Here is a 17,938-nt window from a genome sequence, read left to right as displayed (position 1 = left end):
CTTGCCTGAACGCTGACAATGTGCAATTGAAGAGATGATCACAAAATGGAAGTTGGAGGAAGAGAAAGAAGAACTGGAAAATGCTAGAATTTCCTTGAGCAGGCTGCGAGATTTTAACCACTGATAAAGGCCGAAAGTGCATCTTGGCGAATTAGTCAAATAAGAAGTGAATGTATCTTTTCTCTCTGATGGTGGTTAGCAGGGGCTCAAGTTGGAGAACAAGACTTACATATACATCAAGACTATCAAACTGACGTTCCACGAGGAGGTCACCGACATGTACGGTAGACCTATGGCGTTGCGCCTGCATCCATCCGAGACCTTATGATTAGCCAAGTTTCTGCTTCTGTCTGCTCGTTGCTGTAGGCTCAGCGCCATTGCCCAGGTGGCGACCGAAAGTGAGGGCTGTGAGATTCACAGAATCACATCCAACGAAATGGCATTTCGTTCAATAGTTTACACGGAAACATTGTTGAAGACTAGGCTATCTTCAAAAAACCCATTTGAAGCTTCGCATAGCCAAAGTCTGATTGTCATTGTAGCTAAGGGCTGGGATTTGGCAGTTCAACAGCGTACCTTAAGGTAGGCGTAGTAACTCAAATAACATGACGAGTGAACTTTCGCGATATCTCACTTTAATATCCGCAAGGCTCTGGCTGGTAGTGCAATGAACATGCATGTGTGACGTGTCACGTACGAACGTTCGAGTGGATGGCACTTAAAGGTAGTACACTGCATGACATCTTGCCAGAACTTCGCATCCCTCGGAACTCCGTTGAAGCATTGGCTGGACCAACCCCCAATTTGCCGAGCTTCCACATCAGTCGGCGTTTCCGACTGCAATTCGGTGATCTTTTGACCCGAGCATTGAACCAATCAAACTGCTAAGGATCTCGGTGTATGGCGGGCGGAACGGCCCAAAAGCGCAAGAATCCCGACGACATGTCGGGGATAAGCTTTGTCCTACTTCCTTCGCCATCGAACTCATCGTTCTCCTCCCCCTTCACAACTTATAATTATCTGATCATCTGATAAGATCTCTTACAAAATCTGCTAGTAGTACCATGGACCCATCGAATCCTGGCACAGGCAACAGCTTTCGATAAACTGGGCCTAATCTACTTGATGAGATTCGGACTCAGTTCAAAAAGCCGAGCATCCCACCAAGCTCGCCCAGCCCGCGTCCCATGATCGCATTCTTCCCCCGTTTCCCAATTCTCCAACCAGAAACTTGTAGTACTCCCCAGAATGGATTCTTTGAGAAGCCCAGATCAGTCCTCGGCGCCGAAGAAGCGGCGTAGGCCTGCTCTGGCATGCGAACAATGCCGCCGTCGGAAAGTCCGCTGCGATAGGAACCTCCCCTGCAGCACCTGCATCCGATCCAAACACGCCGTCTGCACATACACCTCGCAAGCAAAGCCAACGACTAGAAACAGTCCCAAACATGGGGCTGAAGTTAACGAGGGTTCTCTTCACACGGCTCTCCGCCTGCCGGACCTTGTCCTTCCCGCGCCCTCATCCCTGCGGGCGAGGCCACCGGTGACTTCTTCTCCCGCCGTTGGTGCAGATACCACTCTACCCACTCGGACACGGCTAGAAAACTTCAAAGACCCCGTCCACGGTTCGACCAAGGCCAGCGAATCGGGTCTCGGATTCCCGGAACCGATCATCCCTACTTCTCGGCCCCTGTCAGAGGCATCTCCCACCACGCATGACCCAAGAACACTCGACGGAAACCCTCTCTTCAACCCCACTGACCCCGGTGAACATGGCGGACTCTCCGACTTTGGGATCTGGCGGCCGCTAAACCCTTCGCGTCCCCCGGCTTCCGTGAGCGTGAGAGCGGAGACGGCATCGACTCCTGGAAGTTGCCCCGGCTCCTCGTCGACGGTAAATTCTCTGGTTGATCGGGTGAAGCAACTTGAACAGCAATTGTCGGATCTCACTGTGAAGTACGGTGCTAGGGAAGAAGATATACCTCAACCTGCGCCCGGTCTCCGAGAAGGGTTGAGGTATAGTCGTGGCTGCGTCAGCAAGACTCGTTACTTTGGGCAGAGTCATTGGATGAATGCAGCTGATATGGTTAGTACTCATCTTTTCATTTCAAATCTTATGATACCAGCCTTTGTCCATTGTTCCCCTGTACTTTCCCAGGGGTCGACTCAATGCCTCTAATGGCTCATCTGTCCTTTATTGTTCTACTATCATCCAGTTGTCGTACTAGACACACTCGTTGTCACATTGCATTAGCGTGTTAGATACTTACACTTACTACAGTTGTACCGTCTTGTCAACTTTGCAAGGAAGTTCGAGAACCGTCGATCATCTCAACTCTATGTTGACCTAGAAAGATGCAAAAAGCTAGGCCGCATCATCAAAGCCCGCCGGACCCCCTCATTCAGCACAATCTCAACTGGCAAGAGCATGCCCTCGCGAGACTTAGCAGATGTTCTCATCGGAAACTACCTGCGCACCTTTGAGTGCATCCACCGCATCGTCCACGTCCCGACCTTCAAAGCAGACTACGAAAAGTACTGGCTGAACCCCTCCGACGCGAGCGACTCCTTCATCATCACCATGCAGCTGTGCATGGGCATCGGCGCCACAATGCACGACGAACGCTTTACCCTCAGAAATCTGGCCATTCAGTGGTTCTGGGAAGCCATGTTCTGGCTCATTGCCCCCTGCGAAAAATCCAAGATGACTATTCCAGGACTTCAGATCCGATGCTTGATGCACCATCTTCGTCACACGGCCAATATCGGCTGTGATCTCACCTGGATCGGCGCTGGTGCTCTTCTCCGAACGGCTATGTACATGGGACTGCATCGCGATCCCAAATCAATCATCAAAATGTCTCCATACCGCGCTGAAATTCGTCGGAGGCTTTGGGTCACGATCTTAGAGATGACGCTGCAGACGAGCGTCGACTCTGGAGGCCCGCCTCTTATTTCATTAGACGACTTCGACACTGAATTACCGGCAAACCTAGATGACGAGCAACTCGTCGAAGATGGCGAGTCCGCCTTCCCTGTGCCCAGGGATCCGGGTACACACACACAGATGACGATTCCGCTGGCATTATTCGGAACATTCGCAGCTCGTCTCGCTGTAGCAAAGCGCGTCAACGAGTTCCGCTCAGATACAGTCTACGAAGAGACCCTCCGACATAGCAACGAACTGAGCAGATCGCTCCAAAAGATGATGCAGCAGCTTAAGGCGTACCCGTCTGTCACCTCTTTTCAGCTGCGATATGTTCAGACCCTGACGTACCGGCTCTTCTTTGCCCTGCACCACCCGATTGCCCCGCTGGCGCTGCGGAACCCCGTTTACTACTTCTCTCGTAAGATGGTCGTTGACACGGCGTTGCGACTGTCTGAGGTTGCCTTTCTGGCACCTGACAAGTCTGGCACTGGCGCCACGATGAAGCCTGTGACCCCGTCGGAGGTGGATTTCCATCGGTTGACTATTAATGGTGCCGGGTTTTACCGATCTGTTCCCTTCCAAGGCGTCATGACACTGGGGTTGGAGCTCATCAACATCAAGGAGGAGGAAGTGAGGAATGGGCACTCCATATTCTACAGCGGCTCTGAATATCAGCTGCGCGGTATTCTTGACGCTGTGTACGACTGGTCGCGGAATCGGATTCGGTCGGGAGAGACGAACATCAAGGGCCACGCGCTGAGTGTACTTCTCATTGCTCATATTCATGGCTTGGAGCAGGGTGTCAGTGATGAAAAGATTGAGAAATTCTTCGAAGAGGCGTGTAAGGAGCGTGTTAAGGAGTGCCATGATTTGCTCAAGGAGTTGGCTGGAGGCGATGTAACTGAGGAAGGGGTCAGCATGCCCGATGTCCACGATTTGGATATGGACTTTGATGCCGGCGTCGACATGCTCGGGGATTGGGATTGGGGCACATCTTTGGTAAACATTCTTCCTACAAGCCCCAAACTGGTTTGATTCCGCATTCTAACTTGATTCCAGGACAATAATGGGTTCGGGTTCGGTTCCATTATGAACTTCAACGCTATGCCTGATATGTTCTCATGATGCAGCACTCAATCTATTGGAGATACTGCCTTTGGAACTAGTATACAATCATCTGTCATGGTATTCGTTCGAAAGTCAGTCCACAACTCTGTAACATTGCGTCTTCCTGCGACAAACTGAGTGGCGGAGATCAATTCTCTCAGCTCAGTCCTAGACCGCGTCCTTGATCAGACTAGATCAAGCCAGAGACGAAATCTCTTTACGAGAAATTACTCCTCTTCGTTGACAATTTTATGAAAGGTATTTAGTGCTTGGGGGCTTATTGCCGATGAAGCTAAGGCAGAGAAGAATCGGCAAAAAAGGGAGATGGCAAGTGCGCTCCGAGGGCGCAACGGGGTAGAATTGAAGAGCTATAGGAGAAGCGAATACACTAAAGAAGAATTAATAGAGGGTTTCATCATGTGCTAATAGGCGAGAAGATGCTATACTATGAACACTTGCCAAGTTCTGATGACAAGTGTTCGACTTTGAACAACTCAACGTGTAGGATTCAAGAGTAAAAAGAAAAAAGCCCAACCAGACGGGAGAACACCGAAGTCCACTGCAAAAGATGAATAAACAACCGTCTCAGCATGGCTGTGAGAGATATTTTCCGCTGCGGAGATTCTGTGAGTTCGGCGTTTGGCGGGAATAATAGCTGAATCTTGCTGCATTCTACTCTAATGCTCTGAAGTACCTTACGTGCTTACCTACTTTAGCCGCAGTTCAGTGCGATTGCGACAGCATGTAGCAACCTGGGGCTTTAGCGGCGCAGTGGCTGCTTGCTGATGGCCCTCCTCTTGCGAAATTAGACGTGAGTTTTGAAACGTAGCTGGCCAGCGTAGGTCAGAATCGGATGAATGCCTCACACCGGTCAAGGAATTTGTGACTATGACTGGATGGAATTAGCAACTATGCGGTGCAACAATATCCCGTCAGACGAACAGAAGTCCCTTCATGGACCCCTAAGCTTCGGACTTGATCCTTTTGAGGTCTTACTGCCTTGGTGCAGGTTCCAGAAGCAGCCGCGCACGTATTTCAGGCGCCGTGAGATGGCGATAGCGCTAACTCCGGGACGCCTTCCGCCGGCAGATGACTCTGTAATTCGTCTGCTAAGGCGCCAGGGTGGATTCAATGTCCGCAGGACGCGGCCGCACCGCCCGCTCCGTCTTAGACGGCTGAGATTGAAAAGACGGCCGGATCGCTGCTGACCTGACTGAGATGTAGATTATTACTCTCTCATCTTATTCACTTTTGATATCCAGGGCACTTTAGCAGAAGTGAACATTTCCACACTGACGTTGTTGTCATCTCTAAAGCACGACTCAACCGACACTACTAACACGATGCATCTCATCCTCACTGGAGCCACTGGCCTTGTAGGCTCAGGCGTTCTCGATGCCATGATTAAGATGAAGGACATCACAAAGATCTCAATCCTCAGCAGAAGCCCAATCCCCATGGCCGAAGCCTCAAAAGATCCTCGAATCAATGTCATCATCCACAAGGACTTTGAAAAGTACGACGCAGACGTACTCGACAAGCTCAAGGGCGCAAACGGCGCTGTGTGGGCACTGGGCATCAGCCAGAACAAGGTCAGCAAAGAGTAAGCACAACCCCTCCAACCACCCCTACGAGAAGTGCTTACACGGCCACAGGGATTATGTCAAAATCACAAAGGACTACACTTTGGAAGCAGCAAAGGCTTTCGCCAACCTACCGCCGAACAACGAACCCTTCCGCTTCATCTACGTCTCAGGCGAGGGCGCGACGCAGGCGCCGGGCCGCTTCAGCGCCATCTTCGCCCGAGTCAAGGGCGAGACCGAGACCCTCCTCTCCGAGATGCGCGCCGCGAACCCGCGTCTGCGCGCCGAATCTGTCCGCCCTGCCTTCGTAGACAAGGCCGGCCACAAGGCCGTCGAGACCTATGCGCCCAACGCCGGCGCGCTGTACAACGCCATGAATATGTTCCTCGGCCCCGTGATTCGAACAACTATGCCGTCTTTTGTCAGCCCGACAGAAGTTTTGGGCAAATTCATGAGCGAAATGGCGATGGGCAAGATGGATGACGGACTTGCTGCGGGCGGGAAGGGGATTATTACGCTTAACGGCGGATTGAGGGTCGTGGAGAATGTTGGCTTCAGGAGGTTGGCTGGTTTGCAGTGAAGATACCCCGTGAGATATGAATCCCAGTGCCGACGTGTAAAGTAGCTTTTTTGTTGTAGTGTTGCGTTCCATTGGCAGTTGAATTATGACTCACCATACCGGTTCTCTAAATGTTTAGGGTTTACACTGATTTGCGCTCGCATCTTTGGACATGGACGATCAACTTGTCGCATTGCAAGACTCCAACACTATATAATGCGTAATCTGGGGCCAAGTCGCCAGCCGTAACCACTCATTGGATCCCACAGGGATCCCCTGGCTCAATGGTCTAGTGGTATGATTCGCCCTTCGGGTTTACCAATCCTTGCGCACAGCGTGAAATTGGGCGAGGTCTCGGGTTCGAATCCCGATTGAGCCCCTTCGTTTTGCCAATTCTTGATATATCGTGTCAAGGTCGATTTGTTTTTGGCTGATGGTCATTCGTGTATGTTTGCGAGCGACGGCTTCGTCGCTTTGACTTGGTTGTGGCCAGATAACCCCTTTTGTGGTCTAGAAAGACTGAAGCTAACACGAAGTTAAGGCACTCATGTCGAGATTGTACTTGGCTGACATGACACGGCAACATTCGCCAAACAACATTAGTGGGTGACACGATGTGCGACAATGGGTGGTCAGGCAGTATGAAGTGGATGCGGGCTAGCTTATGTATTGTTGTCGCCATGCGAGCTATCTGGAGCCGGACTCTCACTTCGGCATGCTTGCCAACGACCCCAAAGCCCCTTCCCATATCAAACGAATGCTAGAGGGTAAGACGCCCCGATACCAGGAAGCCAAGACGCCCGAACGCCGAAATACGAAATCCTCAAGACTTTGAGGCCGGATCTCCTCTGGTCGTTGTAACCTTTCTGCCGTTTCTTATGATATCATCCCAGCATGCCTTTCTCCCTATACCTATCCCCGTATTCCGTTTTGTCGTCCTTGACCTAAGAGCTCCCAAGTACGTCTCGACTCAAGGTAGGAAAGCGATGTTCAACATTCGGACCAATCTAAGACAGATGGTTGGCAGCTGGGCGGCGTGTGTTGCTAGCGAATACGCTCTAGCTGCATCGCTTGGTCGGCCCATGTAGTAAGTAGCAAGGAGATGTAGTATGCCTTACACCATGTAAGCAATATAGCTGCTGTCTGGTGCAACCGGTGAAGATTCTGCCGAGTAGTCCTCGTCACCTTCATCGTCCTCATATGGCGCGGGAATATGGAAGACGGTACCGTAGGCGGGAGGCGGGGTGTTCCCTTCGAAAGCAAGAAGTGGTCTCGCAGTAGAATCCTCGCGCTCATATCGAGGGAGCGGCTCCGATTGATCCCTAAAGCTGCGCAGGTTGGGCACCGTTCGTAGGTTGTCTCCGTAGTAGTATTGTGGTGGATTGTACCGGGCATCAAGGTAGGCCACGAGAATGTTGGTTCCGAGCGCTATGCTTCCGAAGAAGAGGAAGCTGAGAAATATCAAGAAGAGCGCTTGAGGGAGGGACATATCCCAAGGATCGCCGTGCATGTCTTCCATGGCCTTGAGTATGGAGTCGGAGATGCTGAAGTCGTGGATGGCGAAGAAGTAGTCAACACGTGCCTCCGGAATGTACATTTTGATGTCTGGTTCAAGTGATGATTTTGTTCTGATGTGTACTTCAGTTGCGCTCAGGCCTGATGACACGACTTGGTGTGTATGGCGAGAAAGCGTGGTGTTGTTTTTCTCAAGCAGGTTAGAACAGAATTGTGGGTGCATCCTCTAGGAGATTGCATCCAGCCAGGTAAAAGCTCGTCTTTGGGTGGGAGCGTGCAAGCGATTTATTCTACAATTCCTGGTCTTTCTCCGGAAGGAGACAATTAAGCTTCACGATTACCGTTTTTGCCAAACTAAGGTGGCTTCTGGATGTCCTCAGGACCCGTCTCTCCCTGCCAAAGAAGCACCTTGATACCACAACGTAGGACAAGCTTCTCTCCCGCCCACGGCTCGTCCATGTACGAACACCTGGAAAACCAGAGCGTTGTGGTCAGGTGGAAATGCAGCATTACTCAGTGACGAATGAGAACGACCCGAGTAGGGGACAATGATCGAAATCTTCAACTGTACAGGATACGAAATGGAATAAATTCGTTTCACTATTCCTTTCATTAGCAAGCACTTCCATACTTACTTAATCAGCTGAAGTACATGTACGCAAGATATCCCTTGTTAAAATGACATCACTCTCATTCGGCAGATCATCTGCTCCCTCAATGTTGTCCACCTTTCTTTACGCCTCTGGCTTTCTTCCATAAATATTGTAACTGTCATGAGATGTCAGCTAATACCAATGCCAGGACCAATTATTACTAACACTGTCCAGTACCCATGAATAGACCTGTCTTTCAGGTCCTTCCGGACATCAACCAGGAAGGCCTGCACTTCTTCCTTCGTCCAGTTGTGTATGCGAGTAAAAGCGGCCATGGTGAAGCCCTCAACACCAGAAGACATATTCTCGTGGTTCCACATGCCCAATTCCTTATACTCAGAGTCCCTAGCCCATGCGTTCGAGGGCCATTTGTCGCTCTGGATCGCAACATCAACGAATCCGACCTCTCTCATCATCTCTGCAAGCGGTTCGATGTGCTGGTAGGGCCTTCCAAACTTGATGGATGCATCGTATATCAGGTCGACACATCTGGAGACAGCATGTTCCGGCTTCAAAGTACCATCGTCGGACTTGACGAACACGTCGTACTCCTGCAGCTCTAGAAAACCTCCCGATTTGAGGTTGCTGCAAAAGCATGAGTCAACAGGCATATTTCACTTTAGTCTGGGTATTCGACGAGGGCTTCTTACTCAAAGCACTTTTTGATGTAGACTTTCCAATCAGTGATTGAGGAGTTCATCGCCCTTGTGTGGATATAATCGAACGGCTTCGAGTAGACCCAAGGCTCTTCTAGGTCATCAATCTCGAACTTGACATTAGGAGGGATGCTTGAAGGTGTCAGTGTCTTGAAACCAGGTGCTAATACAGTCCCAAGTATGGCTGCTAGTTGAACTTGACTTTTATACCAGGTACTTACAACTGTGGCATAGACTGAGAGAGATCAATGCCGAGGACCTGTCTCTGCCATTAGCTTTACACCATGAAAAGCATCTATCAGTACTTACTTCAGCTTCAGGGTGTTCCTCCCCAAAGTCAACTGCCCAGATTCCAGTGCCAGTGCCGACATCAAGGACCCTCTTCACCTTTGAGTCGGGGGCGTTCGGAGGTGCGAGACCCAGCTTGTTATCCAAGGTCAGAAGGAAAAGGTTGTGTTGCAAATCTGGCTTGCTTATCAGCTTAGTTGAGGCCAGTTGAACAGAAGGACTCACCCAGTCTGTCAGATTCCGATGCGTCATTGGGAATATGATATTCTGCGTCATCGACGTCAGGTGTGCTCTTATTGCCGATGTTCCATCGGGTCAATACTCACGGCCGTCTTTGTACTTGTGGTACGTTCGACCATTTTCGATTCGATAATCAAGAATGGAGGAGGTGACACTCGTGCTTGATGAAGCGATGCTCTGTTATTGATCATTAGCTTGACCATGTCGTCTAGGATACAGTCACCAAGACTCGAACTCACCTCCCTAAGCTCCGACGCGTTGTCATTGGGGGCCTAATTCGTGTCAACGATTGAGAAGAAATGAGGTCCTGTGTCTTTCACTGTACATCTTGGGGAACGATGTGTCCCGGGCCTTCGACGGTGGCCAGGTTCGTGGCCGCAGGGGCTGCGCTTATGGTGCTGCTGGACATAGTCGGAAACGGAACAAGAACAAAGGCGTCGAAGGTTGAGATCAGGTCTTTCACCCTGAACGAAATGGCAATGTTTCCTTAAGAGTTTTCTTTTCGATTTAAGGATGAGGAGATCACAACAGTGATACGATTAGCACGTGTGCACAAGAGGCTTGATTAATTTCCATTTACCCCTCTCCTTGGCTGGAGAAAAGTATGCATGTTGGCGGCGAAGATACTATTCACGGCGTATGCAAGGTTCGTAAACATGGAACCAACGCACGAATCTGGACGAATTGGTTAGGTAGAGTACGACGTGGAGCTTGTATGGTGCCATGATGCAGGGTATAGCGTATATTTATAATTATGCACTGCACAATTGTTTGTGAGTGCGTTGGTAATTCCATCACTTTTCATAATTACGAAAATAACTCTTCAAGACAAGAGCAGACTGGAAGATAGCTCTGTGATTTGACGTTCATGGTAGTATGTAGATTGAGCTTCACCGCAAGTTGCAACAACTGGGTGATGTCATATAGTCGTTGGGATTTAGAGGTTCTCAAGATGACAAGCACGGCCGATTTCGATCCGGCAGGGTCGCCTCTAAAAAGCGAAGTATCCAAACGGGTGCATCTTCTTAGGGTTACTGTTTCCAAGATTGAGACAAACTGAAATCTTCTTCAGTACTATCACCATAATCAAAGACCTCATTAGGACAGGTAACCTCAGATTGGTTCCACTTTGTCTTCCTCAGGCCCTCTTCCAAACGCAGAGTAGCTAGGCCATGTTGTCAGCTTCGAGGCGGGACAGCAGCAACGCCTGAGAGACAAGAACGACTTACATTGGCAAGTCGGCATGGATATGCCGATCTCTCAAATGTTTTCGCCCATCAATGAGAAGCAGGTGAACCTCCTCCTAGGTCCAATGATGTGCCCTACCTTAGTGAGAGGGGCCATGGTAAAAGCCTCAAAGCCTCGAAGCCGTTGCAGAAATATTCGTTGTTCCAGATTCCCAGTTCCTTGTATCTGGGATCTTTAGGCCAGGGAGTTGAAGGCCACTTGAAGGCATGCGTTTCCTAGCTAGTGTAAGTGATTTAATGCGATCCAAAGTACAGTCAATTGTACGCTTCTCACTGCCTCTCTGTTTGACCGGATTCAATTATGCGGGACCACGGCGAAGATACTCTTTTCAGCGAGGAAACGTTCGCGAAAAAGAAAGCAACGCGCGTGACACAGCGAATCTCCCAGAGAGAATGGAGCTCGTACAATAACATCATGCAGTTGGTTGTGATGTTTGATGCATGGCATGGTGGCTCGTGCATGGAAGCCATGTCGTTGGATCACATCACAGGGACATTTCCGACAATTACCAGCTGCAGCAGCCTTTTTGCTTCGTGGTACTTTCCAAAACTTTGACGCATACGGATGATACGTTGCGGCTCATTTGGATGTGGCTAATGAGGCTGAGAGTAGGTGTCGTTGCAGGAGGCTCGGGAGGGGGTCCCTTCTATAATAGTTCATGCATACTCGTACACCCAGAGTTCGGACGATCGGGCTTGGAAGGCGACTGGATCGCGCAAGCAAGTTGATTCGTTGGGTGTGCGCCATGCAATGAAGCCCGAGACGGATTTTGAGCATGACAAAGAGGGAACAGCACGAGCAACTGGGGGGCATGGAGTATTTCGAAGCAGCTCGTTGGCAATAATCAGCTAGGTAGGGTAATCACACGAATGTGTCAGTTTGAAGACAAGCTTTCAGCAGGACCCATCCGGAATTGTAGACCAGCGGGGCTACCCCGATCCATCATCTCAAAGTCCCGCTATTTGAGTTCAGCTAAACCGTCGGGTTGACAGTTGCAAGACTGGCAACCCCGGATTCGAGACTTACTGCAATGGCGTATACGATTCAGCTCGCCCAATCATCATTGATCGTTTGGACCAGACTATCCTACAGAGAAAGGATTTGGTTGCTGATGGTCTGCTCCCGACGCGCTCCACAACGGCTTCGGGAAACCCTGGGCGGCCTATTCCATACAGATACAGCATTTACCGAGAATCGGGAGCGACTAACGTCCCGAGCCGTCGGCCGTGCAGGCCAGAATCGTAATGCCGCCAATATCGAGCCCCACTCGACGCGCTTCGTCTTCTGACCGTGTAAGCCGTCACTGAACTGCCGGGAGATTCTAGTCAAGACTGAGATCGAGTAATCGCTGGCTTGGAGAAATATATAAGCTAAAGATCTTGGTCTTAAAGGTCTTGATCACACCAACACAATTCTTTTGATTCAACGATAGCTTCATCAAACCCTTAATTCCAATAGGCCAATCGTGGAAAAAGCGCCAGCCATGACCCTCATAGACCAACAAACCAACGGCGATTCTGCACACGGCGGTGTCCCCAAACCAACGCACGAAAGCACTTTCTTAGATGGCGTGCTCCGATGGCCATCTACAGGACTCAAGGTTCTCATCGTTGGTGGTGGGCCTGCCGGCCTACTGACCGCTCTCGAGTGCTGGAAAAAAGGGCACGATGTCGAAGTTGTGGAGAAGAACAGCAAGAACTCTACAATTGGTGAGCCATATTTTTGATACATGAAGCAGAAATAACGGATAATCAGAAATAAATGGACTAATTGATACTCGGACACAGGCGATGTGATTTTCATTGGACCATCTGCTCTCGCAACTTTCAAGGACTACCCGAGCATGCTCGAGGAGTATCACCGCCAATCGTGGGATGCGTTCTGTTCATACCGAAGACTTGATGGTCAAGAAGTCTGTCAACCTCAAGAGTTCGAGTACAACAGAGACGATGTCCAGCCCCACGTTGCTTGGCCCCTGAGAATCAGGACTATGGTTAGCCGACCGGGCATGTCAATCATGTTCTACGACCAATGCATGCGTCTAGGCATCCCGGTCAAGTTTGGCGTGAATGTCGTTGACTACATTGAGAATGCTGCCGAAGGAACAGGCACTGCTGTCACAGCTGATGGCCAGCGACTCGTGGCTGACATTGTGGTTGCTGCCGATGGTCTAGGCACCAAGTCGCACAAAGTGGTCATGGGAGAAGCAATCAGAGCCGTTCCCACAGGATTCGTCATTTGCCGCATCTTCTACCGCCTTGACCCGGTGAAAAACAAGAACCTCTATGAGAAACTGATCAAGACGACGAGGCCTGATCTTCGCACTCATTCCGGGTGAGTTCTTACCGACACTTGATGAACTCGTCAGTATGCTGACTTTGGTTTTATAGTGGCGACTTCCATTGCATCTTCATCACTGCTAATGACTCTATTGTCATCGCAATCACGATGCCGGTATGTCGCTTTTCCTGGACCACACTCGCAACTAGTTTTACTCTCCTGACAGATGGAAACAACTAATCACTATCGTTCTAGGACGATGGGACTGCATCGGAGTCATGGGCCGAGACCATCACTGGCGATGAGTTTGTTAGTAAACTGCCAGTCACCGAAGGATGGGACCCTTTGATTTTGGAAGGCATTCGAAACATCCCCGAGAACAGCATCGTCAAATGGCAGCTCTGCTGGCGCGATCCCCAGTCTAAGTGGACATCGCCCGAGGGTCGGATTCTTCAGCTTGGTGATAGCGCGCACGCCTTTATTCCATCTTCGATATCTGGCGCATCTACAGCGCTGGAGGACGCTCAATCTCTGGCTGAATGCTTGCGGCTTGCCGGAAAGAAGGACGCCAACATTGGAACTAAGGTTCACGAACTATTGCGGTACGTCTAAATCTATATGCATATGGCCTCTGATCCCTCGAGCCAAACTGACTGTGCCTGAAACCAACAGCATTCGACGCGCCTCTACCCTCCAGCGTCTTGGATTCGCCAATCGACGAGAGATGCACCGGAAGGGTGGATTTGAAGAGGTCATGAAGTCTGCCGCAAAAGGGGGCCCGATGGGACTTGGCAAATGGATATGGACTCACGACCCTGCGAAGTACGCCACCGAAAAGTTTGCCGAAGGCCGCAGTCATCTCGAGAATGGCACTCCCTTTGAGCATACAAACCTTCCCAAGGGGTTCAAATGGGAACCCAACTGGACCATGCAAGAGGAGATTGAGAAAGAGAAGCGGGGAATTCACACCCCTGACCTGAAGATGAATGGTGACTGGAGCATCTACTAGACCTACACGATGTGTTGTATGGACGACCCCTGTCAGAATTATAGAGTTAGAAACATATACGGAGGCGTAGAATCAATAGAATATGTTTTCAAACACAACACCAATCACCTTGATCCTGACTCAACACCCATTTCGGCATGTACCTGCGAGATATAAAGCCTCAGTACTGCGGCTAGCACGGCTTGATGCCCACTTCTACCACGTTGAGCGGCCTTGAAAAAGCCTGAAGTTTTATCACATTAATTATGGTATATCTATAATAACAGTCTGTTTCGTTACGTATTCTTGTAGGCTTTGTAGGCTTAGTACTTTGCAGCGCGCTTAGTACTGTAAGGGCTGCTGGATGCCGACAACATGACGAAGCACAAAGGGAAGACAGGCAGTCAGTCTGATCACGTAGGGTAGAGTGATGTGGTGAGCTCAGTGCGACTGCAAATCCAGGTGATCCGTCGTCATGAGATAAAAATTACGATCAAAGGTTGAGGTGGAGCACCGCCGAGTGTCGGTTTATCGCAGGAGGAGCGCCGCCTTGCTCCAGCCAGATTCGATTTGTAAACTGATAGAATTTGTAAAGCACTCCGATTTGTAAACGTGTTTGATTTGTAAACCCAGCTGACCACCAATGATCACCATAATCCTTCCTGCCAGCTGTTGCCGATATTGAAGTCGTCGCTTACAAGTCGCTCATTTCAAACAACAATCAGAGCTCTTACTTTGAGCGACTTAACGAAATAAAGTGGGCTACATCACCGAAGAATACAATTGGCTAAGGATGTCTATTCAGACGCGGTCCGTTGGTTCTTTGTCCTCGAAGTTCAAGTCGTAACCTAGTACAAGGCACGGATGTGGCTGCAGGAGGTGCTTACACCTTATGAGCGCCACCTCTGTTGTCCGGACATTGGCGCGGGGGCTGGAGTATATATGATGGAGAAGTCCGACAACATCGCGGGGATCAATCCCCGACCTGCATCAACGAAATCGACTGCTCTTTCACAATCTTGCAAGGACTGCAGTAGAAGAAGAAGAAGAAGCAACGATGAATTCGAACGCGATTTTCAGAGTCGACGGCATCGTCGCCGTGATTACAGGCGGCGGGACAGGTATGCATCCTCCGGCAAGACGTAGATGAACCCAGTGCTAAGACAGCACCTAGGTATCGGCCTCACAATGGCGAGGGCCCTAGTCTCTCAAGGTGCCGCCAAGGTCTACATCCTTGGGCGCCGTCTTGAGGTGCTTGAAGACGCAGCCAAAGAACATCCCAACCTGATCCCCCACAAGTGCGATGTCACCTCAAAGGAAGACCTCCAATCCATTGTCGACCGTATCACCAAGGAAGTCGGCTATGTCAACCTCGTTATCGCCAATTCAGGTGTTATTGGGCCTTCTGTTCGCTTTAACCCAGCGCATTCCGTTTCCGATTTGAAGAAGATTCTCTTCGATGACTTTTCCATGACGGAAATGACGGAGGTTTTGCATGTGAACATCACGGCTGCCTTTTTTACCATGTCAGCCTTCCTTGAACTCCTTGATGCCGGTAACAAGAATGCTCTCAAGGGTGGTTTCGGCAAGCCAGACCAGGAAGGCAGCAACGTGATCGCCATCCAGAGCCAAGTCATCTTCACGAGCAGTATTTCGGCTTTCAGTCGGCACTTCTCCTCGACGCCCCCGTACTTGGCTAGTAAGACTGCTATAATGCAGCTCACTAAGCAGGCCAGTAGCCAACTGGCTAGACATGGGATTCGTGTGAACGGGATCGCCCCTGGGTGTGAGTACTACCGTTCTGATTCTGCATCTCAATTTTGCAAAACTAATAAACTCCAGTATTCCCCTCAGAAATTGCTTCTGGGCTTATCGGTGACCGCAAGCCAGAGACCGAGTCTCCTGATGATACGAAATTCATTCCTGCGAGGAGGTTTGGGGGGGATGAGGAGATGACCGGAGCAATCCTCTACCTTGCCAGTCGTTCCGGCAGCTATTCGAATGGTTCGATCATGGTCATGGATGGTGGCCGGCTGAGCGCCATGGCTAGTTCCTACTAGAGGTATTCTAGTTTCTGGTGTCGGTCAATTCTGATTCCTAATTGAGGGTATTTACGGCTCAATGCCTGCATACCATATGATATCGATGGATGCAAACTTGATAGGAATAAGTGAGGATGAGACACGTACTGCTGGACCAATTTCGCGTTGTCTTCTATGTTCTTGGCGACCATGAGCCATATGGCTCTAGCTGGGATAACGCGTGGGAGACGTTGGGCAAATTCGGAAAAGCGAATCGAAGTGAACGGAAGTAGAATCCTGAAAGCGCAGTTGGCGAGTTCGTCTTCATGTATCAGCGAGAATACCGAATTCCCGACAGCCACATAACGGTACTGGGATGCACACTATTCTTCAACGTCCCATCATCGAAGAGACGCCAGTCAGCAACAGCCTAAACGACTTCCGCGAAATCGATGGCTGGACTGTCGAAGAGCATTGCCAACTGCACAAGCAAGACCTAGCCTGGTTGAACAGCATAGTCAACGCCATATCCGTCGACTCTGAACGCAAGATTGTCATCTTCACGCACTACAGTCCGACCGAAGATATCCGCGCTGTTGAACCTTGTCATGCTCAAAGCGACATTAAATCTGACTTTCAAACAGACTTGCGAAACGAAGATTGTTGGAAAAACCCTAATATCAAGGTCTGGCGTTCGGTCATACACACTTCAACTGCGACTTTGTGGATGAGGCGACAGGGAAGCGACTCTACACCAACCAGAAGGGCTACTGGCAGGAACACTCTCCAGGCTTCAGGGAAGGAAACGTGGTTCATGTGGATTGAGGCTCAAACATGAGAGTTTGGTCTCAATGCTCTCGGCTGGAGAAAAGGTGGTTCCCTAGCCTTGTGGGAAGATAGCAACCCCAAAGGAGTTTCCTCCTCGAGTTGGCCATAGTTGGCTATATGCAGCCTACAATCGTAGCCAACCCCTAGCCGCCCAGAAGAGAATGAAAAATCATTTGTGTACCGCTTGATCAGTATAATTTTTCACAGGGGACTCGAGTGGAACGCAATTGTGGTTTTCCGTTCTGCAAAGTGGTCACTTTTCCGAATCGTCCCGACCCTCGCGTCTGTATTCAGTGGAGAGAATGGTCGGTCAGCTGCCGCAGCCTGTGAGAGACTTGTTCTAGAAGAGGCCACGCTCAAGCTCACCGACTCGGTGGTACCACGACCCTCTTTTACCCCTTTCTCCCCAAACTCAGGCTTGCGGAGGATCTCGGAGGCTCTCCGGTGAGACTGAAGTGCGGGATGAACAGGAGGCGTCGAGGCAAGCATCGAAAAGTTTGGGACGGTCATCAGATGGTGCAAAACATGGAGAATTGGACATGATTCTGGGGGGGTGGTTGGGGAATCAGTCCCGGCGATTGAGCAAAAGGATGGAGAAAACTCGAAATAGATGGTAGCAGACGTGTGAAATCCAAGAAAGCCAAGACATCGCTCTCCATTTATCATTTCTCCTTTCCCCATCAAAGACGTTCGAGTCGGTCCGTTGAATACAGCGAGAGTCTTGGGCGGTTCCCACTCGCAATCGGACCGTTACACTCCACATTCCACCCCGAAACTGCGGAGAATGGGGCATGCAATTTGGGGCCCCGATGCTCCGCGCATGGCGGTCAAGTTCCCCGGCTGCCCCGATGGGAGGCTGTCGGAAGTATTGCTACATAACGGATGTCCCATGGGGGCTCCAGCATTATGGGCGGAGAAGCATACATACTGGAAGTTTTGAACTGTACTGTGAAGCTATCAGACCATGAAGCTAGAACCTGTGTCATTGTAGAAGGCCAACAGGAGCTGTCCAGCGGACGAGACGCAAACTGTCAGATCAAAGTTGCC

The 17,938-nt window shown here is 50.3% G+C and overlaps 9 protein-coding genes across 9 annotated transcripts; 6 read left to right on the top strand and 3 right to left on the bottom strand.

Moving 5' to 3' along the window:
• Nucleotides 1–1,248: 1,248 nt before the first annotated feature.
• Nucleotides 1,249–4,050, top strand: CABS01_14177 (fungal specific transcription factor; the record flags this gene model as incomplete). The annotated part of the gene is made up of 3 exons (XM_060547517.1): nucleotides 1,249–2,082; nucleotides 2,278–3,924; nucleotides 3,985–4,050. 3 exons carry the CDS (start codon nucleotides 1,249–1,251, stop codon nucleotides 4,048–4,050), a joined length of 2,547 nt encoding a protein of 848 aa, XP_060393634.1.
• Nucleotides 4,051–5,375: 1,325 nt separating this feature from the next.
• CABS01_14176 (nucleoside-diphosphate-sugar epimerase) lies at nucleotides 5,376–6,195 on the top strand (the record flags this gene model as incomplete). Its single annotated transcript, XM_060547516.1, has 2 exons — nucleotides 5,376–5,635; nucleotides 5,688–6,195. The coding sequence occupies 2 exons, from the start codon at nucleotides 5,376–5,378 to the stop codon at nucleotides 6,193–6,195; spliced, it is 768 nt and encodes a 255-aa protein (XP_060393633.1).
• Nucleotides 6,196–7,052: 857 nt separating this feature from the next.
• CABS01_14175 (uncharacterized protein) lies at nucleotides 7,053–7,262 on the top strand (the record flags this gene model as incomplete). Its single annotated transcript, XM_060547515.1, has 1 exon — nucleotides 7,053–7,262. The coding sequence occupies one exon, from the start codon at nucleotides 7,053–7,055 to the stop codon at nucleotides 7,260–7,262; it is 210 nt and encodes a 69-aa protein (XP_060393632.1).
• A 26-nt stretch (nucleotides 7,263–7,288) lies between these two features.
• Nucleotides 7,289–7,771, bottom strand: CABS01_14174 (uncharacterized protein; the record flags this gene model as incomplete). The annotated part of the gene is made up of 1 exon (XM_060547514.1): nucleotides 7,289–7,771. The coding sequence occupies one exon, from the start codon at nucleotides 7,769–7,771 to the stop codon at nucleotides 7,289–7,291; it is 483 nt and encodes a 160-aa protein (XP_060393631.1).
• A 652-nt stretch (nucleotides 7,772–8,423) lies between these two features.
• On the bottom strand, nucleotides 8,424–9,935 carry CABS01_14173 (uncharacterized protein; the record flags this gene model as incomplete). Its single annotated transcript, XM_060547513.1, has 9 exons — nucleotides 8,424–8,457; nucleotides 8,508–8,927; nucleotides 8,993–9,130; nucleotides 9,220–9,257; nucleotides 9,308–9,462; nucleotides 9,512–9,553; nucleotides 9,613–9,703; nucleotides 9,766–9,798; nucleotides 9,852–9,935. 9 exons carry the CDS (start codon nucleotides 9,933–9,935, stop codon nucleotides 8,424–8,426), a joined length of 1,035 nt encoding a protein of 344 aa, XP_060393630.1.
• A 913-nt stretch (nucleotides 9,936–10,848) lies between these two features.
• On the bottom strand, nucleotides 10,849–11,221 carry CABS01_14172 (uncharacterized protein; the record flags this gene model as incomplete). The annotated part of the gene is made up of 2 exons (XM_060547512.1): nucleotides 10,849–10,989; nucleotides 11,180–11,221. 2 exons carry the CDS (start codon nucleotides 11,219–11,221, stop codon nucleotides 10,849–10,851), a joined length of 183 nt encoding a protein of 60 aa, XP_060393629.1.
• A 1,036-nt stretch (nucleotides 11,222–12,257) lies between these two features.
• On the top strand, nucleotides 12,258–14,063 carry CABS01_14171 (uncharacterized protein; the record flags this gene model as incomplete). Its single annotated transcript, XM_060547511.1, has 5 exons — nucleotides 12,258–12,483; nucleotides 12,562–13,108; nucleotides 13,165–13,228; nucleotides 13,310–13,656; nucleotides 13,727–14,063. The coding sequence occupies 5 exons, from the start codon at nucleotides 12,258–12,260 to the stop codon at nucleotides 14,061–14,063; spliced, it is 1,521 nt and encodes a 506-aa protein (XP_060393628.1).
• A 1,036-nt stretch (nucleotides 14,064–15,099) lies between these two features.
• On the top strand, nucleotides 15,100–16,102 carry CABS01_14170 (short-chain dehydrogenase; the record flags this gene model as incomplete). The annotated part of the gene is made up of 3 exons (XM_060547510.1): nucleotides 15,100–15,163; nucleotides 15,217–15,828; nucleotides 15,885–16,102. The coding sequence occupies 3 exons, from the start codon at nucleotides 15,100–15,102 to the stop codon at nucleotides 16,100–16,102; spliced, it is 894 nt and encodes a 297-aa protein (XP_060393627.1).
• A 337-nt stretch (nucleotides 16,103–16,439) lies between these two features.
• On the top strand, nucleotides 16,440–16,888 carry CABS01_14169 (calcineurin-like phosphoesterase; the record flags this gene model as incomplete). The annotated part of the gene is made up of 2 exons (XM_060547509.1): nucleotides 16,440–16,635; nucleotides 16,749–16,888. The coding sequence occupies 2 exons, from the start codon at nucleotides 16,440–16,442 to the stop codon at nucleotides 16,886–16,888; spliced, it is 336 nt and encodes a 111-aa protein (XP_060393626.1).
• Nucleotides 16,889–17,938: the final 1,050 nt, after the last annotated feature.

This window comes from Colletotrichum abscissum (genome assembly GCF_030869225.1).
Source record: "Colletotrichum abscissum strain IMI 504890 chromosome Unknown Scaffold_51.1, whole genome shotgun sequence".
Lineage (NCBI taxonomy): Eukaryota > Fungi > Ascomycota > Sordariomycetes > Glomerellales > Glomerellaceae > Colletotrichum > Colletotrichum abscissum.
The sequence above is the reverse complement of the archived record's forward strand: the minus strand, read 5'-3'. Positions and strand labels throughout refer to the sequence as shown.